Source organism: Gobio gobio (assembly GCF_949357685.1).
Source record: "Gobio gobio genome assembly, chromosome: 10".
NCBI classification, from domain to species: Eukaryota; Metazoa; Chordata; class Actinopteri; order Cypriniformes; family Gobionidae; genus Gobio; species Gobio gobio.
The window spans coordinates 45,317,313-45,343,513 of NC_137116.1; the positions used below are offsets into that span (position 1 = coordinate 45,317,313).

General features: G+C 38.6%; 2 protein-coding genes across 4 annotated transcripts in view; both read left to right on the forward strand.

Moving 5' to 3' along the window:
* The first annotated feature begins 7,579 nt into the window (after window positions 1-7,579).
* rorca (RAR-related orphan receptor C a) lies at window positions 7,580-21,344 on the forward strand. 2 transcript variants are annotated; one of them, XR_013817419.1, is made up of 11 exons: window positions 7,599-7,911; window positions 12,972-13,057; window positions 13,832-13,973; window positions 14,227-14,682; window positions 15,482-15,603; window positions 15,866-15,998; window positions 16,563-16,670; window positions 16,983-17,093; window positions 17,202-17,314; window positions 17,527-17,612; window positions 18,315-21,344. XR_013817419.1 is itself a non-coding variant. In XM_079828214.1 (10 exons), the coding sequence occupies exons 1-10, from the start codon at window positions 7,905-7,907 to the stop codon at window positions 18,474-18,476; spliced, it is 1,440 nt and encodes a 479-aa protein (XP_079684340.1). In that variant the 5' UTR covers window positions 7,580-7,904; the 3' UTR covers window positions 18,477-21,344. The 2 variants fall into 2 exon arrangements, 1 of the variants encoding a protein (XP_079684340.1); XM_079828214.1 differs by lacking the exon at window positions 17,527-17,612 and having other exon boundaries at window positions 7,580-7,911.
* Window positions 21,345-22,755: 1,411 nt separating this feature from the next.
* The window catches only part of sh3gl1b (SH3-domain GRB2-like 1b), a 29,969-nt gene continuing 26,523 nt past the window's right edge, over window positions 22,756-26,201 (forward strand). For both annotated transcript variants that reach the window (XM_079827170.1, XM_079827169.1), the window contains exon 1: window positions 22,756-23,154. In XM_079827170.1, the coding sequence (XP_079683296.1) occupies window positions 23,110-23,154 (45 nt within the window). In that variant the 5' untranslated portion in view covers window positions 22,756-23,109. The remainder of the gene's footprint in view (window positions 23,155-26,201) is intronic.

The window sequence follows — 26,201 nt, forward strand, 5'->3', positions numbered from 1 at the left end:
TCTTATGGTCCAGATGGGTGAGCACAGAGTGCAGTGCCAGTATACCCCATTTCCCGCCGTTGGTGTGTGAATGAGTGTGTGAATGGGTGAATGTGAGGCAAAATGTAAAGCGCTTTGGATGGCCGTAGGTCTGTTAAAAGCGCTATATAAATGCAGTCCATTTACCAAAAAAATGCAGTCCATTTCCCCATTATATGTACTTACAAGTCATTTGCCCACCGGCAACTTGGACTTTTGACTAAGTATACAAAAAATTATAGATCTGTTGTAAGATGTGTTTTGTTTGAATGATTCTGGAGACCTTCACGGTTATGTAGATATATATATATGTCAACAAAAAATACTTAGTAACATGAAAATAGCCTGTCTTTGGGAGGGTTTGCCTTCGCTATGCTTCCTGGAAGTAGGGGTAGGAAGTTGGCAGCCTCATGTGACAGGAAGGAAGTTAATAGCTTTTTTTTCCCCCTTGAAATCCTTTATTTGGTTGTTTGCTTGCATGTCATAGAGATATAAAACATGGATAATATCTAGAAAAATACTTACAAAAGGAAAATGACAACTATACACTGCGGCAACAACAGTTGCCAGCGGGTTAATGTATTTTAAAATGTAATTAATTCCTCTTCAGAGTCACATAATCCTTCAGAAATCATTCTAATATGCTGACTTGGTGCTCAAGAAACATTTCTTATTATTATCAATTTTGAAAACAGTTGTGCAGCCTAATATTTTAATTAAAACCATTATAATTTTTTGAATGACTTGGTGAATAGAAAGTAGAGACCCATTAAGGCTGTCCCACACTGAAAAATCTTATCAGCTTTTGAGAGATCCACAAACAACCAGAGTCCTGACTGTGAACACAGGAAATCTCGGAAAATCTCTTGCGGTCTAACGTGATTTTAGTGTAAACAAACATGGCAGAACGGGTAAGAAGAAATGGCGATAATACTGGTTGTGTCCGAAGTCCCAGGTACTTATTTTGTAATTACTCTGTGACCATTAAAAAGTATGTTATATATAGTATGAATGTGTGTTGCATGAATGTAATCTGGATGTACTACATTCGCCATGTTGTCATTATCACATGACTTACCAGCGTCAGTTGCGTCGCTTCACTGCCATTCACAAATCCTCTCCCGTGGCCTTATGCACACTTCAGAAGTTCACCGGAAGCAGTAGGTCATCCAGGTACTTCTTGCCTACTCTTTTATGAGTACTGTCTGTGAATTCAGTATTTCTGAACTATATAGGAAAGTATGCGATTTCGGATATTACGACTGCTTTTTACAAAAAATTTGTGGTGGGAAAAAAAAAAAAAAGGTTTGGATGAAGTCGTGTTACGCTTCTTTCTTCCTTCAGCTCACTTTCTGAATGGGAATCATTTCGTTCCAAGTGACAATCTACACTCTAAAAAAAAAAAGGTTCTATATTGCATATATTCCGCTATATTCTTGGCTCGTAATCATAGGGGAACCTTTTTTAGTGCTATATAGCACCAATTTTGGTGCTTCAGTGGTTCTTCAGCGGTTCTTCAGAGGTTCTTCAGCGGTTCTTCAGAGGTTCTTCAGCGGTTCTTTGACTAAGGTGCTATATAGCACCTCTGAAGAACCGCTGAAGAACCACTGAAGCACCAAAATTGGTGCTATATAGCACTAAAAAAGGTTCCCCTATGATTACGCGCCTTTCTTTTTAGAGTGTACAGAGCGTGCGCGCATGAAATATTCAACATGTTGGATATTAACGATTTGAGATCGGTGCGGCACCGACGTTCTTCCGAGCAAATTCAGTCACTCTTAAAGTGTTAGTTCACCCAAAAATGAAAATTCTGTAATTACTCAGCCTCATGTCGTTCCAAACCCGTGAGACCTTCGTTCATTTTCGGAACACAAATTAGGATATTTTTGATGAAATCGGAGAGCTCTCTGACCTCTCCATAGATAGTGATTTACAGTTTTTCTTGATTGCTTTGATGCAGCCGTCAGCTCAAACTCCACATTTTCAAATTAGTTAACACACAGGCCTAAACAGTGGCACTCATGGTCAAAATGACACATTTTGTTTGCAAAAGGCTGTAACCGCACCAAAACATTTAAAATATGCAACAAAAGCAAATTTTGCCTTCAAACAACACAACTTGCACACAAGTATATGAACTCTTTCAGTCAATCATTACACAATTGACTACAAAATACAAAATACAGAACTCAGTGCACCATTGCTTGTCATTGTAGCCTATTGCCAGTCACGTTTGTTGTCTTTCTATATAGGCTGTGTCAAATTTGCCTTTTTGCAAAGAATAAGAAATGCTTTGATGCATTTTTTATTGATTCCATGACATTCATTTTTTTTCAAACCGTGTCTGAAAACTGAAATACTGTAAATATTACAGAGAATACATGTAAACCAAAATACAGTAAAGTCTATTGGAGTATAAGTCATAGCCACTATTGATACTCAGTCTTTTCTGTAGTGATGATGGGGCTACATGGCCTCATCCACATCACATTCAATATCCTCTCTTGCAATGCACCCAAGGAAAAATCTTCTTGCATGCCTTATCCAACCTTGACATTCCTCTGCACCTATTTCTTGGGCAGCAGTCATTGCATTCAGCAAGGGCATTTGCTCATAGGGATGGTGATCATAAACCTTCCACCTCCAAGCACTGAAGAACTCCTCTATGGGATTGAAAAATGGGCAATATGTCATCCACCTCGCACACAGACTCCTCTTCCTCGGACCCTTCTACCTCTTCCTCTCATCTGCCTTAGACCTCCTCCATCCATGCTGGTAAAGAACAACACAGACGTGGCACCTTTTTTTTTATAAGGCCTGCAGACTGATTGCTAATTGAAGATTTGTGTAAAGGAGTGTCAAACAGTTGCTTCAGTGATTTCATACTGATCTAGGTAGTTTCTAATAGTTAGGAATAAATGGTTTCTGTTTGGTTACCATAGCTAAAACAATGGAGTTTGGACTGCTTGAATGACATCCGTGTTAACTGTTTTCCAAAAGGGTGGGGAAAATGTGTCAATCCAATGAGAAAGGGTGAACACATTTGCAAGACGTGTCTTCTGCTCTGCTGAGATAGTGATGATGAAAACTGAGTGGATCCTAGTTTCTTTAACCAGGTCAAAGCAATCAAGAAAAACTGTAATTAACACTTTCAAGGTCTAGAAAGGTAGACATTGTTAAAATAGTCCATGTGACTACAGTGGTTCAAGCTTAAAGGGTTAGTTCACCCAAAAATGAAAATTCTGTCATTAGTTACTTACCCTCATGTCGTTGGACACCCATCAGACTTCCGTTGATCTTCAGACACAAATGAAGATATTTTAGTTGAAATCTGATGGCTCTGAAAGGCCTCCATTGGCTCAATGGCACCGTTCACTCTCAAGACCCTTAAAAGGTACTAAAGACGTCGTTACAAAGTCCATCTCACTACAGTGGTTCTAAAATAACTTTATGAATCGGCGATAATAGTTTTTGTGCGCAAAAAAACCCTAAATAACGACTTACATAGTGATGACGATTTCAAAACAAGGCATCATGAAGCTTCGAAGCGTTATGAATCAGTGACTCGATTCAGCGGTTTGAATCGCCAAATTTCAGCAGTTTGGCGGTTTGACACGCGATTCGAATCATGAATCGACTCACTGATTCATAACGCTTCGAAGCTTCATGAGGCCGTGTTTTGAAATCGTCATTACTATGTAAGCCGTTACTTAGGTTTTTTTTGCACACAAAAGCTATTCTCGCCGATTCATAAAGTTATTGTAGAACCACTGTAGTGAGATGGACTTTGTAACGACGTCTTTAGTACCTTTTAAGGGTCTTGAGAGTGTAAAGTGCCATTGTGCCAATGGAGGCCTTTCAGAGCCATCAGATTAACACTAAAATATCTTCATTTGTGTTCCGAAGATGAACGGAGGTCTGACGGGTGTCCAACGACATGAGGGTAAGTAATTAATGACAGAATTTTCATTTTTGGGTGAACTAACCCTTTAATTTTATAAAGCAACGAGAATACTTTTTGTGCGCAAAAAACTAACAAAAATAGTGACTTTATTCAACAATTTCTTCTCGTCTGTGCCAGTCTCTTACGCAGTTTACGTTGTAAATACAGTGCAGTTTCTGAGTTCTACGTCAGAACAGCGGCTCACCATTGGCCGATGCTGTTCATGTGAGCAACACGACACATGTGTGTGATGCTGATGCAGGGGCTAGCCAATGGTGAGCTGCCGTTCTGCCGTAGAACTCCGATGCGCTTCACTGTTTACACTACGTCAACAGCACAAGAGTCTGACGCAGACTAGAAGAAATTGTTGAACAATTTTTCTTTGTTTTTGCACGCAAAAAGTATTCTCGTCGCTTTATAAAATTAAGCTTGAACCACATGGACTATTTTAACCTTTCTGGGCCTTGGAAAGGTTAATTATATTGCTGTCTATGGAGGGGTCAGAGAGCTCTCGGATTTCATAAAAAATGTCTTAATTTGTGTTCCGAAGATGAACGAAGGTCTTATGGGTTTGAAACGACATGAGGGTGAGTAATTAATGACAGAATTTTCATTTTTGGGTGAACTAACCCTTTAACACGCATAACACCACAGGAAAATCTGACTTTTTTTAGGATTGTCAAAAGGGGCGAATTGGGCCCAAAATCGGCCCGATTTTCGTGTAGCGTGTGGGTCATCGTATAACTTGTTTATAACTTGTTTAACTCGTACTGCACCCATTTTTATCCCATTTCACTGTCATTAACTTGATTTTGGCTTTATGGTGGCGCTTTAGCTGCTGACGTATTGAATATAAACCAGAGAGGATTCCATCTACGGCTGTCTGTCCCTGAAGAAATAATTTGCGCAGCTTGTGTTTACTTGAATGAGTAATATACGTTCATTTGGTCCAGAACTATAATCCGTGCAACACTGTCACTCATTTCAATTTCATTTCAAGTAGCGCCATCTGACATTTTCTTAATGATACTGAGGATGCCCTGTGGGAGCAGCCTGAGATTAAAATGATTATATGTTGTTGCTCATTAGTTTCATTTGAGACACTCAAGACAAATGTATGATAATGAGCCATTGTATACGGCAGATGAGCAACGAGATAATCATCTTTTTGTAATATTCTCAATAATTAGAGATGAGTCAACAGAGACTTTGTGTGTTTAGCTGTGAAACAAATTGTCCAGACGATGCAATTCTGACCATCTGGGAAGAGGCAGACCATGGAAACCATGAGCAATGGTATGTGAAGGAAACTTTAACAGGCCCAAGACGACCGGTTTGGAATAAACACTCAATTCTGAAAGTCTCCTAGGACTGAAGGATTCATTCAGGAACATTCTTTCCTATAATATAATATAATGTAGTTTATATAATGTCATTGAAGTAATAGGGATTTTAAAGGGGTATTTTTAGTGTGGGTGAAGATTACTAGGGGAGCTGCAGAAGGGAAGAGAGGAGAAAGGAACAGAAGATGAAAGGAGAAGAGTATGATGGAGGAGAGGATGGGCAGGGTAAAACTGGATTACACCCTCGCGCAGAGAAAGAGAGGGATTATCCAGCCTCTGAAAGAGGAGAGGAGTCAGCGGATTAAGCAGATAACGAAGAGGAGTGGTGAGGGGATTACGCAGATGAGAGCAGGATTCTACAATAATCCCTTCTGAAAAAACAACATTTTCACTAGCGCTGATTGTTAATATATTCCTGCATAACCTCATCCACTCTGTTACTTTGCTTGAAATTCATTTGCCATTAGATCATAATGCAGTTCTAATCTCACTTTACAGTAAAACTCTTGTCTTGTTTTCCAGCAGACATTTAATATAAACCGTGCTTCATTCACCGTCTCTCCGCTTGCCTCCATCTAATGTCAGCCCCCCTCCCTTCTCTGAGCGAGCAAGCTCTAATTTAAGAGACAGTGGTTATATAAGGCAGATGGTCAGGAGGTCAGCTGTGTGTGTGTGTGTGTGTATGTCACATAGAGGGGGGAAAAAAGACAGAAAAGAGGCTGCTTTTGAATGAAAATATGCAATTCAAGACAGCAGGAAGGTAAGGAAGAGACCTGAAACAGGAAGAGACATCCAAACAGAAGAATAATGAAAAGGGAAGCAATGCTTCTGGAGCGGAAACGTTCGTATATTTACCCCGAGGGAGGTCTGTTTTGACAACGCTGCACAAACACTGACAGAAAGATTGATTTTCCTCATGCTTTTGATTGAATGCATAAAAAAGGTGTAAACCAGACAAAGTCTGAGGAATAAACATGGTTCATAATGATAGGGACAACAGGTGAGCATTATTCAATAAAAAGGTGCATAAACAAAAGAAAACGCATTACAGAGATTATAGACCGAAAAGCAGAGGATGAAAAGAAGGAGTGGCAGCACAGGAGGGAGTGACAAAGCTTTCTTTCAGCTTCCGTGTGTTTCCGCTGTTCCACTAACCTACTTACTATAATCTCTTCTCCCCTCATTTCATAATGGAGACTCCCTGGTTACATCATATCCCTTCTATCTTCTGCACACTTTCGCACGTCCTGTTATTACATCCCCCACATTATTATTGTCATTGTTAGAATGGCTTCCTGAAATAAAGTCAGTCTCAACAATTTGCTACATCTCTCGTTCACCCTTACCTACACTTAAGATGTTCACAAAAATTGTAGGCCTATTTATTTTTGATAGTATTCTTTGAGATGCACATCCAGTGCTGGTGTATCTAAGGGCTCCATATGTTCAATATGGATGTCAACCTTTTGGCTACATTTATGCATTTATACAATTTATCGAGTTTTTGACCCAATATTCAGTATAAGAGAATGTGTTGGCATGTAGCCTAAAAGCATATTTGCCATCATAATGTCCATATTTCTTTCAAACACTTCATGTTTTGAGTGAGTGATTAATTGTCATTTGAAGAGAATAAGACCCTCACAAATTGACCTATAAAACTTTAAAATGTATATCTCTACTCAACGTTTATGCTTCTATTCAAACATTTAATGAAAATTTGATATGGCAGCTTAGGTAATTGAGTCAAAAACCCCTGAAAGCATAATAATACTGAACAGATATCTCCCTTTATTATAGCCTTAAACTGTTTTACTTACTGAATGAGAGGAAGAAATACACAAATAAATACACTGTCACTAAAATAATAACACTATTTGGACTGGTCTGTTTTAAACCAATACAAATAAGCCTATCTACAAATACACTTTCTCTGACCGTTTCACCTTTTTATTGTTATTTGACTATATCACTAAGTAAAACAGTGTTGAAAGTCTCCATAGCAGTCAAGTTAAGCACATTTGGTTCTGTGAGGAAGGAAAATAATGCCTTGATTTTTTTTCACAGCGGACGCTGTGCTGTAATCGCAAACAATCGCAGCCGCAGGAACCGCGAGCCCGCGAGAGATTCCCACGATACTGTTATGGTGACACACTGCCACACTTTCCCACGGGCGCTCGAGCTCTGGCACACGGATCCTCCTTAAAGCGCGTGGCCGAGGGCGGGAGCGCGCGCCGCTGCCTGGGGGCACGAGGCGGGCCAGTGGAGCGAGATCATGTGAGAGTCCACGCGCCGAAAGTAGGTTAGGCTACAGAGAAGCACAGACGCAGAGAGAGGGAAAGAGACGAGGGCATCATTTTATTGCATAGCCGACAGAGCGCGCATTTACGCAGGGGGAAAAAAAACCTATGATGAAGCGGAATTTACTCTGAACAACCGAATGAGAAGAACAAGTAGGCTGTGCAATATCATATGAGGTTTAGTTGTTATTTTCTTACAACGGCTCTGTTTTGGAGTTTTCAAATTTTCACCTGAGTTTTACTTTCGCCGTTCAAATGTACTGGAGTTATATTATCATTGGCAGATAATATAGCATCAAAATGAGAGGTAAGTTAAAGAAAAATGCATTTATATAAACAAAATAATATTGAAAAAATGTCACTTTGACAGCGGTGGTCGGGATTGGGTTTGCTTTGATGTTGTTGCACGAACTGCGCAAAGTCTCAACCAAAGTAAAGCACGCGCAAGTGCGCAAAATATCCCTCAGATAATCTGCAACCGTTGGTTGTTTGTAACCATGTTTCTTCTCTACTTTGACGGTTTCTTGCCACTCATAGATATGCCGAATATAACCATTACATGGAAATTATAAACTTTGCATAGCTCTGTTTGGTTTCTTCACTTGCAAGCGTGAAAGGGAAGCGATGAGTGTCATGTAGGAAAGTATATCTGTGTTGCCATGTCCGCCTTTTATAAGCGACTTTAGGATTGTTTTTCTTCTTTTTCTTTCCTAAAGTCTCATAAATATGGCCAGTTATAATATAGTTGGCAGATATAGTTGCATGTAAATATGTAATACGTACCTTTGCTAAAGGGCTGGCAGTGAACGAGATATATTTAATAAGTTGGTCAGTTGTATGTGAAACATTTTGATTATTATTATTATTAAAAGGATATAATTATTGATGTACTTTGCAGCAAGTAGACTTTCGTAGCTAATTGATGCATTTTTCTAGAATACATCAGCTATTCAAATTAAGAAATTCTCTTCTCCATTATTTGCTTATTTTGAGTAAAAAAAGGCACATTGGTTCGACCAGGTTGCTTGGATTTGGCAACTCGTCTCACTGTAGTTACTGTTAACTGCCGCTAAGCGAACCTCATTATGTAAGAATCAAACAACGTGTTTGAATATGCTTAAATGTAATAATAACTAGGTGCTGTCATTTGAACTTTTTTGGAAAGCTCAAATACTGTATTATGGTCGTGCGCAAAGTTGACATGTCTTTAGTCACGTATGGATAAGCTCTCAACCGCCATGTTGAACTTGAGCTGCGCTCAATGTTAGTGTCTTTATCGTGATAAAGCTTATCAATAAGTTCAGAGGAGACTCTCTGCATGTCAGTGTGTGAGCTGTTGTTGGGGCACACGGAGTGGGGGTGTAACGTTATGTGTATCTGCTGCGTGTTGTTGTTTTTTCAGTCTCAGCATGGCCGCCGGTCTGACAGTCTCTCTGCTCCATTGACCTACTTCTGTCATTGAGTATTACACAGCATACAGAGAGACCAGGGCGCGAATTGGTCAGTTTTAAGACGGGCTAATTATTTACCTTATTGGCATCTTATTTTACCCTTTACCCAGTGCTGAATCTCGGCATCCCAAACAGCGTGATGGCAAACGAAACAGACGTTAAACCGAAAATGCTGTATGAAGGAAACAGCGCCTGCTTTGGTGCGAAGGCGTAACAACAAGGACTCAGCCAAGCTTTGTTGCATGTGATTTCATAAATTAACTTTAATACATTGTAGTAGTATATTTTTATATCCTAGTAATGTTATATTCTGTAATTCGTTATATTTATGCGTTGCCACTGGAATGTACAGAGTTTCATCGCTGCAATTCTCAGAACGTGCTGAATGGAAACTAAGTTGAATTTACTGCTAAAGCAGAGACATAGCACAGCGACATTTATTAAATGAGTGTTATATATTCAGTATGTTTCTTTTGACTTTATCCATGGTCCAGAGGAAAGACGCTCTTCTATATGCAGAGTGCTGTAGCTTATAAGCCACCATGGCTTTGAAGACTTAGGCAATGAGCCGTCTATAAATGAATGCTGAGCAGCTTAATGCAGTGGCACTTTGACACCTGCCCATGGAGTTTCCATTCATTTAAACCACAACCTAAGTCCAGGCAATGGGAGAATGTGACCAGCCACTTGATCTATGAGGGATTCAAATCTGCAAGAAGAAGAAAAAAAGATTTCAGGAGTTTTCTCAGAGAACGGTTTAACAATAAGAACAACATAATAGTTACATGCCTAAGGTGTATTTTTATGGTGCTAATGCATCTTGAATAAAAACATATTTTTGCCATGGTTCATTAATAATAATAATGACCAAACAATCTTCATCTTAATATTTTCATAGATCCTTTTTTATTTTGAATGAGACTTGTATTGTTTCCTAATCCCAGCAGGCATCAAGATAATTAATGCCCATCAAGAGTCACCTTACACTCCCTCTCAGCTCATGTTTTTCAACTTGGTGTTGTTACTTATACCAAAGAATTACTCAATCCCTCTGTGCATATTTAAAGAGAGCCCTGTGGTGTCATTCCACAATCTCAATTTACTTTGTATAGGTAGGTCACTTTTAAGTGATGTGTGGGAGAGGAAAAATCAACTGCTGACCACAAATCGGCTTTGACATCTCACGTACGAGTAAGCGGATGCAAATGGGACCCTGTTTGTGTGAGATCAAAACAAACTTGCTGGTAGGGACGCAGAGCAGGCTCCAAAATTGGCTCTAATATGGACTGCGCACAAAAATCTCACACAGGTTAGGTTAGCTAAGCACTCTTATGCAAATGCAAGGTAAACGGGACCTTTGAACGTTGCCGAACAAAGTTGTTTGATAATGTGAGATAAAAGGGCAAAGTCTCTGCATTTGTCTTGGGTTTTTCCCGGCATCATGCAGTGAAACTGCTGACTGGTGTACGATGGACTGACATACTGACTAAGTGACAGAGGAAAGAGATGAGATAAGAAGAGCTAGATTACTAACCCCAGCTTGCCCGATAAACATAGCACTCTAATAAATCTCCTCTTAATTAGTTTTTTCGACAATCTGACTGTGTTCGCCTCCGGCTTCTACAGCAGTGCTAAACAAACAAGAGCTGTTTGATATACTTTTCATCTGACTAAGTGTTTCTGGGAGATTGGCTTGATATGTTGATATGATATGGTTTCTTTTAGATGACAAACTGAGATGTTTGCTTTTTATACACTGCCTAAATGTCAAAGGTTCCTGACTGTATTACCAAAACAACAGTCAGGCAGCTTTTTGGTGATTTATGACCTCAATGGTGATTTGGTTGACCTCAAATATTGAGTCAACGATACATTTATTCTCATTTTTCATTAATATATTGACCAGAATTAATTGAAATTATGCCAAAAAGCTGTAATACTTCATAATTCGGTCATACTTCCTTGCAGTCAGTTCAGTGTCGTTTTACAATGTGAAGTCGCAATATGAAAGGTTTTGCTTTGCATTATGATTGTGTGTGTGCGTGTGTGTGTGTGTGTGTATGTATGTATATAAAAACATATCTGACATGACGCATGGTACAACCAAGGCTTGATAAATTCAACCTCCAGCCGCCATGCACAGAAGCCATAGCTTAAAAATAGTTTTATGTGAGCGTTCCGAGACAGCTGGGACTGTGCTCAAATTCTTGACAGGCTGCCACATGTTAAGGGCAAGTGTAAGTTACAGGGCCCTTATTGAATGTACTGTAGATATTTCAAATGTGCAAAAGTCATAAATCAGGCCCATGCTATTACATAAAATGCGCCTCTTGATCTTATCTCTCAGATAAAAAGGTCATTCAGAGTTGGCCATAGTGTCTTTGGATTTGTCTGAAACTGAAATGACCGGTTTTCCTGGTTGATTTTGTGGTTCCACCTTAAACATGACAAGAGGGGAAAAAAGGAAAACCAAAAAAATGTAATCAGATTACAGCACTTGCGAGGCTACCTCACAAGCGCCTCCCTCGGCTCAGTAGGAAAGTGTGTCAGTAGAACAGCTCAGCCATATAGCCTGACCGTGCTACGCAGGTGAGTGGCATGTGAGCAAGCAAGTCAGAATCAAAGCTATGCTGTCCCGAGCCAATGGGAACCTGGGATGGGCGGGATGGTGGAATGCTCGTCACTGCGTTGCTAGGGTGATCCGCTCTGAATGAGTGTGTTCATGGAATGTAGCCAGACAGCAGTTATATAACACAGGGAGGGTGGGGGCCAGGGGCTCAGAATGGGGTAGAAGGAAAGAGAGCGAACAAAAAAGAATGAATATGTTCCATTTAGTAATTTCACTGACATATTACATTATGGAATAAACTTTATTTTCCTCCTCAGTGTCTGAAAAGTGCTTCAGGAGATTGTGTTTATCAACCTAGCTTCTGGAAATGTCAGGCGGACGTGTCTCTCCTTCTCTCTCTTTTTCCCCTCTCTCGACCTCCATTGCTCCCATGTGACGCACACATCAGCGAGCGTTCGGCCTGAAGTGTGAGTCCTCATGTCATTATCCCTGGACGGCCGGTTCTCTTTGTCACAACACATTAGCCATTACCTAAGATATTGCGTCATTGCGTAAAATTTATTCATGACATTTCCTACGTCCAGATCACCCGAGAGGACCGTGTTCCCTAGAAAATAACCTTTATTGGTAGCCATCCTGTATTTTTTGACTCATCTGCCTTAACCTTTGTCCACTCCAGATAAACGCTATCGACCTGCTATTCAGGGACGGCACTTCTACTTGGATAAACAGTATAATGAAAAGAACAGCTTGTTTAAATGGGATATAGAGGACTTGCTTGTGCACACTTAGGTGTATATGCTCAGTTTTGTTTGGTTCTAAGGCACTCTTTGCACTCAAAGGCGCTATTCATGAACCTGCAGCTGTTTATAATTCCCACACAGAGCATCACAATCCGCTTAATTCCAGCGCAACTGTGCCAAGCAGAGAGCAAGCTTTGTTTATAAAGCTGTTTTTGATTTTGTGGTCCAAGGACTTGTGTTATTATGTCATCCTGAGTGGGTCAAAACCTTGAGTCTTTGAATATGAGCTGTAGCGCTTGACCCAGCTCATTGCGCATTAGCTGTTCATGATCACTTTTGAAAGAATGACACTAGCAAAGTTTCCACGTCCCTGTGAGAGTCAAACCAGACCTTCGGGCTCTGTGTAGGCCTATATTTCTTTTATGTTATTGAACGATTGCTCAAAAATCAATGGGTCAAATAAAGAACACTGCTGTAGCTCGCTTTAGAACTGTAATGTAGATAATGGATGACTTTCAATACTTTGAGCCAGGACTCTTCTAAAGGCTGTGTGCTGGATAAGTGTAACTTTAGCTAATGCTTCAACCGTTTCTCCATTTCTTAGCTCAAATCGAAGTAATCCCATGCAAGATTTGCGGGGACAAGTCATCGGGCATCCACTATGGGGTGATCACTTGTGAAGGCTGCAAGGTAAGTGAGCATCCTTTCAGTCATCTTTCCTTTTGCTCAATAAGTTCACGCACAAATGACAAGTCTTTCATCATTTACTCACCCTCGTGTTCTTTCAAATGTCTGCGAAACACTTAATTAATATGTTTTAAAGATTTTTGTCCATACAGTGATAGTCAAAGGCACCCAAAACAACATTGAACCCCTTTGACTTTCATTATATGGACATAAAAAAAAGACATTGTTAGAAATATCGTGTTCCACGGAAGAAAACAACTCATGCCAACATGAGGGTGAGTAAATAGAATTAGAATTAATATTTTTGGAGACCTAAAATTCTTAGAGTTGGTTTCTGTTGATCTGTTTCCCATGAAAAAAAAGAAAACCATGTTAAAGTATACAAGACTTGATGAAATTTAGAGCACCTTGTAGTTACACCCTAATGACGTCTTCAGACTGTTCCCTGAAACAGTAAACAATACAACCTCTTTATCTGATGGGCTTTCTGACCAGTCAGAAATCTCAGTCAACTTGTATTTGACCACAGGACACACAGTGTGTGCCAGAGCTGATCTACGGTTTCAGACTCTCTGCCTGAAAGTCTTTGCCAAATGCCAAATTTGTATTGAATCATATTACCCAACCCATGTTTTCGAACCACCATGGCACATGGCATTAATAAATTATTATAAAACTACAAATAGTCCTTGCGATTTCTAACCTTTGAAAACAGTGAGGTTTTAGAGTTAATTTAAAATGTTACCCCGAATTTACCCAACCTTTTCATTCATCAAGGGCTTCTTCCGCCGAAGTCAGCAGAACAATGCGATATACTCCTGCTCGAGGCAGAGGAACTGTCTTATCGACCGAACCAATCGCAACCGCTGCCAGCACTGCCGCCTGCAGAAGTGTCTAGCACTGGGCATGAGCCGCGATGGTGAGTCTAATCTTATTTGAGGGAATTTTCTGCTGGAAGTGGATTTTTCTTGAGTCCTATTAAACACCGCTGTGGTGTAAATGTAATGTATATGGCTAATGTATAATGTATTGGCTGACTTTGTATAGCCAATGGCAACTGGCTATATGTGGTAATGTTGGCCCGTTTTGTGTTTTTAGCTTGCTTGTCAGTTCTTATCAACAATCAAATCTAACATTGTCTTTCTTTCAACACACTCCTTTTTTCTCTGCAGCGGTTAAGTTTGGCCGCATGTCAAAAAAGCAGCGCGACAGCCTCTATGCCGAGGTTCAGAAGCACCAGCAATCTCAGGAGCGGGCAGGGGGTCTGAGCAATGGTGGACCCGGCCACACTGGTGATGAGGTCGGGGAGAACGGCAGCAGCCATGGTCGGGCCTACAGCCGGGGCTCCAGCACCACCCTTAGCGACCTTGATGACATAACCACGCTACCAGACGGTCTCTTGTTGGATCTGCCGCTCACACCCGAGGAAGCTGCCGACTACTGCAGCCTAGAACTCCTAGGGGGAAGCGGTGGGAGCAGTTCGTCCTCCCAGAGTTCTCCTGAGGCCAACAGACATGAATTTAGTGATGTGACGCACATCAAACACGAGTACCAGACCCTGCATGAGTCGGGACTCTTCACTCGCTCATTACTTAACCCATCTGAAGGCTGTTCCTTGATGGAAATTGGTTAGTACCCTATGATATTAGGAATTTATTTTTTTATTTTATTAGCTACTGTTCAAAATTTGAGGATATTTAAAAAAAAAATATAATTTGAAAGAAGTCAAAAAGGCTGCCTTTGTTATCATAAATACAGTAAAAACAGCAATACTGGGAAGTTTTATTAAAATGTATTGCAAAGCTGAATTTTCAGCAGCCATTACTCTTTCAGTGTCACATGATCCTTCAGAAATTATTCTAATATGCATTATGATCAATATTGAAAACATTTGTGCTGCATAATATTTTTCTAGTAACCATTATACATTTTGTTTCAGGATTTTTTGATCATACGGACCCCAAACTTTTAAATGCTGTAATGAATATTATTGTATATGTATCTTATTTTGAAAAACTCACAATTATTTTTACGTAATGGCTTATAACCTTATATATAATTATAATGGCTTATACAACCTTATAATGGCTTATATATAATAAATGGCAGAAATTGAAATTCTAATACTATTTGCTTGTAAAACCAATACATTTAAAAAACAATGGATAAAAATTTGTTTTAAATACTAAACATTACATTTAACAGTGTTATAAATGTTTTAAATATTTAATAGTTTTATCTATTTAAATGTATGTAGATATATAATAATTTTTAAATATTAACTTTGAGCGTGTACAATTAAATATCCAATATCTACTGATACTGATAAATTCAGTTATAAAATTACTAATATTTTGCTTCCATAGTTCACAAACTGTGTGAAGATGTTGTGCATGGCTAAATTGTATAAATGTATGTTTCCTTTAGAACGGATTACACAGAATGTGGTAAAATCCCACATCGAGACAAGTCAGTACAGCTCTGAAGAATTGAAGAGATTGGCTTGGACCCTCTATACACCTGAGGAGATACGCGTCTACCAAAACAAGGTATCTGTCAACTGCTAATGAGATGCATCACACTTTCTAATACCATGGGGTGTAACGGCATGTTTTATGATGTGTACATTGTGAACCTAGCAATTACCCAACCTTGCATTCCACGCAAATGAATCCCAAATGAATACAATAACTCCTAGTTCTAATTTTTTAGCAGCCTAATTAAAAGTAGATTAAAAAGTACGAAAAATGCACATTATTATTGCGATCAGAATGTGGGTGGAAGAGTCTAACATATATTTCTTTATCTAAGTCCACAGAGATGTTGTGGCAGCAGTGTGCTGTGCACATCACGAACGCCATCCAGTATGTGGTGGAGTTTGCAAAGCGGATCTCTGGATTCATGGACTTGTGTCAAAATGACCAGATTATCCTTCTGAAAGCAGGTCAGCATCAACTCTGTGCAAGGCCGCAACCAAAACATATATTGTTTTCCACATTAGTGATTACCTGCTGTAAATACTCTTAAGTGGCCAGTTTATATCTCTAGTTAAACCTTCTAATACAGTATATTTACGGTATAATAGTTGTATATTTGAGTTCAGAATATGTATGTATTCTTCGTTTCTCATCTGTGTTCTGACAATGGCTCTTTGTCGTTTTCTCTCACTCTTTCTTCCCGTTTGTGTCCTCCCTTTGTGCATTGTGTGGTGTGCGTTTTACCCCATTTGTTAAATGAAAACAAAAAACTTTTTTTTATCTCTCTCTCTCTTTAAAACAACCATCATGCCATTCGATTGAATGTTGACATCACAATTTGTCTGTGAAAATGATGACTGTTTTAATGAATCCTCAATTTGAAAACATTTTGTAATTTGTGAAATTAAATCCCAATTGTTTTTTGTTTTCCTCTGTGTACGTGTGGAGCATTCTTTCGCCTGTCTCTCCTTTCTGCCTCCCTCTTTCCTGCCTTTCCTTTGTCCATCTTCTATGTGGCGCTGACCATCCAGGATGCTTGGACGTGCTATTGATCCGAATGTGTCGGGCCTACAACCCAATCAACAACACACTGTTGTTTGATGGAAAGTTCACAAGCCCGCAGCTCTTTAAAGCGCTCGGTGAGTCTCCTCCCTAGACCTTTCACATAATTTAGCACCCTGTAGCATTTCAAAGGGCATGTTGGGTACTTGTGTGCAATTAACCAGAGCAATGGTACAACAAGTGCTGTAAAATCATTTGTTTAGGTCTATGTAAAGAGTAACCATGGCTTCACCATAAGTCAATAAAACATTTTCCAGGTCAATTGAATGATTGCTAAAGTTGGTTGGTTGGTCTGTTTACCTTTCCCTTTTTTGTAGGGCAAATTACAATGTTATTACTTTTTGCTCTATATTTCATGTGTATTTTCTGTGTTTTTTTTCTGTCCGTAGGTTGTGATGATCTGGTGAGTGCTGTGTTTGAGATGGCTAAAACTCTGAGCCGGCTACAGCTGTCTGAAGAGGAGATGGCTCTGTTTACCGCCACTGTGCTTCTGTCTCCAGGTAGTTTTACTATAACATTCATTTAAAGTAATCTTTAACTCTTACAGTCTTTCCAAAGAATACATAGACAGACATTTGAGTTTACTCTTCCACTGATTTATTTCACAGACCGACCTTGGCTGACAGATGCCCAAAAGGTGAAGAAACTTCAGGAGAAGGTCTATGTTGCGTTGCAACACTGTCTTCATAAAAGTGGGGCCCATGAAGAGAAACTGGCAAAGGTATTTGGAAAAAAAATCCAAAGAATGAATGGAAACACGAGTTCATACTCTCACAGCTGTTAAATGTGGGAAAATCAGGACTTTCAAAATAAACATATGCGATTAATAAAAATATTCATGCTGTTAACACGCTTGTTCAATTTGACATTCTAACTGGTTTATATTCTGTGTGAATTCTGAAAACTGATCAAAACCTTCTGAATTGACTGCAGAAGATTTGAACTACAAGAGTTCACCCTCGCAATCGTCTTGTTTGGAATACTTTATAAATCAAACCAAGACGGGACATTTAACTAAAGTCAGTTGCATTCTTTTATGGTGAAAATTACATTTTGTACAAATGAGAGTGTGAGCCAAGCAAATTGCCCAATAACTTGCTATACACATACACTACCGGTCAAAATTTTGAGGTCCGTAAGATTTTTTACAAAAAGATTTAAACAAATTATTCAACAAGGGTGCATGAAATTGATCAAAAGTGACAGTAAAGACATTATAATGATACAAAAGTGTTCCATTTTAAGTAAACGCTGTTCGTTTTAGCTTTATATTCAGAGAAAGAATCCTGAAAAAAATGATCATGGTTTACAAATAAAATTAAAATGTTTTAACATTGATAATAAGAAATTATTTCTGAAGGATCATGTGACGCTGAAGACTAGAGTAATGACTGCAAAAAATTCTGCTTTTTCATTACAGCAACTTACTACATTTTAAAATATGAATCAAAACGAATTTGTATATATTACACAATATTACTGTTTATTTTAGATTTTTGAAAAAAAATCTTACCGACCCGAAGCGTTTTTTATTACTATCCTTAAAATTCATTAAAAAGGTCCCAAATGATTATCACCACAAATACATTTACATTACAATATTAAATATGTCAAAAATATATGTCAAAAAAATAAATGTATTTGAAAGCCCTTTATCATTATTTTATAAGTTATGTAGGGAAATTTTCTAACTGTCTTTTCTTTTTCTATTGCCTCAATAGATGGTGTCCAAGTTGCCCATGATGAAGTCTATTAGCAACCTCCATATTGATAAGCTGGAGTTTTTCCGCCTCCTTCACCCAGAAACGGCCTACAACTTCCCTGCTCTCTACAGAGAGGTTTTCTGCAGCGAGATCACCTTCCCAGACTCCACTGAGGGCTAACATTCATTGAAGTGTCATATTGGCTCTGACGAGAGAGAAAGAGAGAGAGAGAGGTTGAGAAAGTTCAAGAAAGACAGGGAATGGAAAATAGGAGGTAGATGGATATGTGTTTGAGAAAACCAGCAACACACTGACAATCTTGCACGTTACACTTTAGAACTCCATCTGTAACCTCCCTCCTGACGGAGTGATTCACTCCTCTATTTGAACAGGACCCAGATTTCTTACGAGACACTGTTAAATGACAGCAGTCATTTAAGGTGCTGGTTACCATTACTCATGCTACCTACATATAGTGACTCAAGCAGAGTACACAATGTATTTTTGATTGAAAAGTGTACTCGATTAAACCTGGACCTCAGATCTCCCTTAAATTGAGTACTTGAAAAGTGGATATTTCCCTGTTCCATTTTCCAAGTACTCTTAGGAAGAGAACTATGAATGTAACCCAACTGACATGTGGCAAAGCCTCAGGATTAAGACAGAATGTATTATGTATTCCTGCCCCATATGTAAAACAAGCTCTTGAGACTTGGTTTCTGTAGAGAAACAGTTTTGAATCCATAAGAAACTGTTTATGGGACCAATGCATACACGCCTGAGGTCGTAAACGCCACGTGAGCACCTTCGCGTTCACAGACTCAACACTAACGTACAGTGCACTGCACACACCACACGTGCACGTGGTGTGTTGTCTTTTGATCTCTTTATTTTTGCATATAAATTTCAAATATGCAACTAAACTAACAAAAACCTCATCCTTATTACCCTTTCCCACACAAATGCCACTTGGATAAAAATATTAGTTGATATTTTGATATCCTCATTTGATCAGAAACCACATGTATGTAGAACGATAGATGTATTTGAGAATATATTTATAAACAGAGCCTGTAGATAGCGTATATGTAGGCAGAGGACTAACTAAAACGAAAGTTGCACCTTAGAGTGAATGTTCTCAAGCCCCTTCAAAGACTTTCCAACCATAGCTGTGGAATTCTGGGCTGACATGGGGCTGGAGTTGGATTTGGCACGACATGCTGATTTTGAAACAGGCGGACAGCACTTAAAAGGACTATGCAGGAGCAGGACTTTGCTGTTGCTACACAATAGATGGCAGAAAGACAATGGCACTATGAGGGAGGCTTTCTGAAGTCAGATCCTCCATGTGAGCGCGAAGCAAACCACTCAAACGGAGAACGGAAAGAACACGGAAGTAAGCGGCTGGAAGGAACCATATATTTTTAGAGACAACGGACAACCTGAGCTCGCGTCAATCGCCAGGACACTGCGGAAATGTCACAATTCGGACTTTTTCTGTCTCAGCTGTGAGGATAAATGGATTCACAGGCCTCATGCTTTACATTGTGTCTGATGTGAGGATCAGTGTTGTGTTGTGTGATGTTTTTTTTTTCCTTCTTCTTGTCATCCCTTTATCCTTTGTGTTCACATATAGCACAACTATTGGTTGACAGAGCCATCAGCTACCCCCCTGAGTTAGGGAATACTATGGTTAGTTTGTGTTCCCAAACTTTGCAGTTCAATACGAAGAAGAAGAAGAAAAAAAATGCTGCTATCTGTCCGCAGTGTAATAGCAGCCTCCATTCTTCTGAGCCAGGAAGTCAAGATTTAGGAGTGGTCCAGAAAGCAGAAAACCAGCCAAAACTTTAAGGAAAACCCCTCAGTGTCCAGTTCTAGCTTTGTGAGATTACAGGGTATGAAAGATGTTTCGAATGATTGATAAGTATCAACCTCTAGTTTCCTGTCAGTTAAACTTAACAAGTCTAATGTTTTATTTTTGCACTGCTGGAACAGTGCCTAGCTGTATATTTTCTTGTTAGACTTTATATAGTTGGTGTAATACACATTTTCTGGGTGCTTAATACAGTATCATAATGTCTGCCCGTGCAATAATAAGTCTTTCCATTTTTAGTATTGACGGCCCTCACAAGCCAAGGATCTCCTTGGATTTCATAAGCACTCCAGCTCAGATCATTTAACACCTCCTCGCTAAATTCTGTCTACAGTACACTCAAAGTTTTCTTTATTTTTTTACGCTTTTCTAGTATTAACTGACTTCAATTGATGTGTGAAGGCGGATAAAGATGGTAAAAAAGTGCAAATACTTTGTAAAAACCATTTAGATTTTTGTGGAGTGTAATTGCAGCCCTACAAACTGCCACAGCCGTTCGCGCCATCCTTGAGGGTAGTTCAGGAAGTGTGCGTTTATATCTACACTCAGTCACTCAGGGAGATAGCTGGGTTCTCTGTCCTAAAATGTCTTCTTCAGTTAGCCTAGCAAGACACCTTGCACCAAATAGAAGACCTTAAACCTTGATCACTGTGTACGGTAACTTTTCTTGTGAATGTTTATTGCAGAAGTATCAAAGATTTTTACCCCTGTCTTATATCAGCGCTATTGGAGATCTTTTTCAGTTTGACTTGGTTAAAAAAAGAATAGGATCAAAACTATATTAAGGATGAATATAATCTTTGAATCTAGTGTTGTGGGTTTTTGTATTTTTTTTTGGTTTTGTTTTTTTGTGATATTTCTTTCTTCATTTTGGTCATTTTCTGTAACATATTTTCTCACCCGTCTAGTGTCATCCTTTGTCTTGATGAATTAAAATCCTATTTTTTTAAAGAGCATTTTTAAGCAGAAAATCCCCTAAAAGAGTCCTCATTCTTGGCCATGATCCTTCTGTGGTTGTTTATTTTTAAGTAAATAAGTCATATAGATTTTAAGGAATATAATTTTATGGTATATTATGGATACAGAGAATAAAACAAACACATTAAAGAGTTATTATTGTACAATGAGGATTAAACACATGGATTACAGAATGTAATAAAGGTATTTTTACTTTACACTTGAGTGTTTTGTTGCTTTAAAAACTCCTAAAGGAACAATCCCGTAAAAGTTAATTTTTGCACTTTAGACATAAAATTAAAGACATATAACAAAAATCTCAAAACTTTCAATATCTTATATCGTATATATATATATAAAACCAGCCAGAATGCATTACAGTGATCAAAAGTGACTGTTAGGAGATGATGTTTTTGGAACTTGACAGTTCCCACAAAAATATTAAGCAGCACAGCCTTTTTCAACGGTAATAAAAATAAAAAAAATTCTTGAGCACCAAATCAGCAATTACATTAATTTAATATAGATCCAATCACTTCCATGGTCACACTTCATGTGGCCTTCAGATTAGCTCAAGAACAGTTCGTAGAGAGTTTTATGGAATGTGTTTCCAATGCCGAACAGCTGCATCCAAGCCTTACATCACCAAGTGCAATGCAAAGCATGGGATGCAGTGGAAAGCAGGCAGCCACTGGACTCTATAGACATGGAGACGTGTTCTCTAGAGTGACGAATCACGCTTCTCTGTCTGGCAATCTGATGGACGAGTCTGGGTTTGGCGGTTGCCAGGAGAACGGTACTTACCTGACTGCATTGTGCCAAGTGTAAAGTTTGGTGGAGGGGGGATTATGGTGCTGTTTTGTTTTTCAGGGGTTGGAATTGGCCCCTTAGTTCCAGTGAAATGAACTCTTAATGCTTCAGCATACCAAGCATACCATTTTGGACAATTTCATGCTCCCAACTTTGTGGGAACAGTTTGGGGATGGCCCCTTCCTGTTCCAACATGACTGCACAAAGCAAGGTCCATAAAGACATGGATGAGTGAGTAACTTGACTGCCCTGCACAGAGTCCTGACCTCAACCCAATAGAACACTTTTGGGATGAATTAGAGTGGAGACTGCGATCCAGGTCTTCTCGTCCAACATCAGTGCCTAACCTCACAACTACGCTTCTAGAAGAATGGTCAAAAATTCCCATAAACACTCCTAAACCTTGTGGAAAGCCTTCCTAGAAGAGTTGAAGCTGTTATAGCTGCAAATGGGGGGCCGACTCCATATTAAACCCTGCAGATTAAGAATGGGATGTCATTAAAGTTCATGTGCATGTAAAGGCAGGCGTCCCAAAACTTTTGGCAATAGTATATATATTTTATATATTAATACTTTTTTTAAATCAATAAATAACAGCAATAAATTATTGCTGTTAGCTGTTAATCTAATAACATTCTGCTAAAAGCAAAATGCCGTTCTTAGAAAGCACAAGCTACCAAGATGGTCTCAGCATAGTATTTAATAATAAACTATAAGCCTTTTTGTAGAACTCCTAAAATAGACATCTGGCTCCATCATCTGGTCAATAGAAGCAGTTGAGTTGTGGGTGCAGTACATGTCCTGAGTGGTAGGAGGCGCAGCGGTCCCTTTTCCAGTCCCTTCTCCGCTCGCGCTAGGAATGTGCTTGCGTTGCGCAGGAAACCGCTAGTTTCTCAAGACATACAAATGCGGTGGATGGATTATTAACCGTATTAAAGTCACATTTTAGTAGAAGGACACCAGAAGAACATTTAATATCATAACTTGATCAAACCTTTCCCAACAGCCACCTGGAATATTTTTTTTTGTGGAGTGGGTGTCGTTTACCGTTTATCTGAGGACTTGGTTTTATATTTCACTTAGCGACCGTTGACTTTTGTCACACTGTTGTGTCAGTATTAAACATACTTTACAAGTCTTTTTTCGTCGAGAAAAAGGGATTACGCCTTGAAGATGTCCGTGGCGGGCTTAAAGAAGCAGTTTTACAAAGCCAGCCAGGTTTGCGAGTTACTTTTTTCTGTTGTTTTCTTCCATTGAGCCGCAGTGTTGTGCCAGCTAGCTTAGCCTGCTAACGCTGCGCTAAACTTCACCCGCTATTCTGCATTTTAAAAGTATTTTGTGTGTTTTTCTCCTCGCTGTATTTAACCTTTTTTAAATATTTACAAAGATAAATCGTGCTATTGTTTAATGTCATACCTTTGTAGAGTTAGAAACTGCTTGCTATGTGTTTTTATTGTCGGTCTTGTCCTAACTTAGTCATTGCCATATTTAATATTTTTTGACAGCTTTCATAAATAGTAAGCGTCACTTTATGGGCTCATTCAGACCTAATTAGAGGTTACAATGTGTTAAAATATGCAGAAGAGTGTCTGTTTTCTTTTAGATTGGTATTGCAATACAACGCCCCCGTCCTTACCATCACTCCATTTGCCACGTTTACTGCAGTAAAATGAACGATTTTGCACTGAGCACATGTTTATGATCTACGAATGATACAGTGTTATTTAAAATATGTACAAGTATATGCAAATTCTGCATAGAAATACACCAAGAATATACTGCAGCATCAGGTTTACCATTACCGCAGTTCTCTTTATTGGCATCTGTTGGACAATCACGTCCAATATGGATATTGTGTTTGTATCTCTCTTGTTTCTATGGTTTAAACTTTATGCTGGCAATATGCAACTGGAAAATCTGACACTGTCAAAGTGGCTTTCCTCTTACAAATGAGCAAAATTCAGCCATGTAACTTGTCAGTGGGTTAAAGAAACCTGCATGTGATTAAACAAGCACGATTTGGGTCATTCCTGCTATGCAGTCGCTTTTAAGCTCTTTTAATGTAATATGCATATATAATATATTGCACATTTTAATATGCGCTGAAAGTATTTCTATAGAAGTGTATGGCAATTTTTCATAAATATGTTATTACAAGTTATTACCTGTTATTCCCACAATGGCAAGACAATGAGCAGAATGGAAAATCTTGAGAATTTATGAGAAATTATGAGAATTCCTGACAGGATGGGAATAACAAGCAATAATTTATCATTGCTCAGCGAGGAATTGAAAGTTCAGATACTATCATACGATTAGTCTCAGTAATTTTGTCAAACAGGATTGAATGTTTTTATAGGTGAGACAAAGCAGGACTACAAAACATCTTAGAATTAGTCAGTTTGCATATTTGTTCATATTTGTGCTGATGTTTTTCCTTTAGTTTGCACTTGTCTTTACCTGGTGAGTGATGTCATTTAAGGAAATTGTGTTTTTTAAATAATTATATATTACAAAATTCTAACTGGATGAAAAGTGAAAATGAGAAGTTTGAGAACCCTTTTTTTTGGAACAATTTGATTATAGCAAGGAAAGAATGAAGAAACTTTTAAGAATACATTTTTCTATCAAAGTAGAGAAATTACTTAAAATTCACCCCTATTTTAATGTAAATGTGATATGATAAAGGAAAAACTGACTAATATGGTTTTCATCTAATATATTAATACATACGATGGGAGCATGAAAGTGTGCTGCATTACAGCAAAAACTCGAAAACAGTTTCAGCAGATCTTTGGAGAAAATATATCCTTTGGTTTCGATATAACTGGCCAGAAAAGCTTTATTAAAGCTTGTCCATCCAGTTTGGCTAAATATTGTTTTGTTGTTATGTTGGAAATGGCAAAAGTGAAACAGAACCTGAGCGTGGGCTCGCAGCAGGCAGTGTGTTGGCTTTAAATGTGCCAAAAGTCTCACTTGGACCCTGTGAAGAAGACAATCAAAAGTGTTATCGGGAAAACCTCTCTTTGATTTTGGCTGCTCTTGCATTCTGTTGGTGTTTTGAGGAGATTCTTTTTCTGTGGTTTATGGTGTAATTAACTCAACTCAACAGTTTAATGTGTTTTTGTCAGTTTGTAAGTTTGTAAGTTGCCAGTGTTTTCCTTAGGGCACATGGTCACAGATGTAGGGGAAGCAGTGCATCTCTGTCCCTGTTCGCTGATCTCAGCAGGAAAAGACAATCGGTTGCCCAATTTCCTGTCAGGAACATGCTCAGATCCCCAGTGGGGGGTCTACATGAGTGGAGGAGTACAGCAGGGCAGAGGAAAATGGCCAGTGTTTGGGCCTGAGAAGAGGAGTATGAATCATGCAACACTAAGGGGGATGGGGTGCTCTCGCTTGCTCTGCTGGGCTCTTTTTATTGGACTGCAGTGCTGCAGAGAACTCATGCCAGCATTCCACAGTAATCAATACTTGACATAGGCTGGACACCCTGCCAAAAGACAAACTCTGACACCAGTCACACCCTCAGTCCAGCCTTCCTCTCGGTGTGCTGTCCGTAGAACTGTTTGAGCTACTTTGAGATTGTCTTTTTTAATGTACAGTACACACCAGGAAATATTATGCTTTTTGCTTTTATTTCTGAGCAGAAACGATATGCTGCAGCCTTGAGTCCAAATGGTGATGACTAGAACCGACTAGAAGCACCAAAATGAAAATTCTGGGCCGAAACTGAAACCGAAAATTCTGGATGCACTTGGCTGAAAACTTTTTTAAACTTCTTAAAAAAAAAAAAAAAAAAAAAAAAAAGAAATATATATATATATATATATATATATATATATATATATATATATATATATATATATATATATATATATATATATATATATATATATATATATATATATATATATATATATATATATATATATATCAATACATTTTTTGTATATATATTAGGGCTGTCAAAAGATTAATCGCGATTAATCACATCCAAAATAAAAGTTTGTGTTTACATAATATATGTGTGTGTACTGTGTATAATTATTATGTATATATAAATACAAACACATTCATGTAAATATTTAAGAAATATATATATATATATATATATATATATATATATATATATATCAGGGCTCGACATTAAAGGGTTAGTTCACCCAAAAATGAAAATTCTGTCATTAATTACTCACCCTCATGTCGTTCGACACCCGTAAGACCTCCGTTCATATTCGGAACACAAATGAAGATATTTTAGTTGA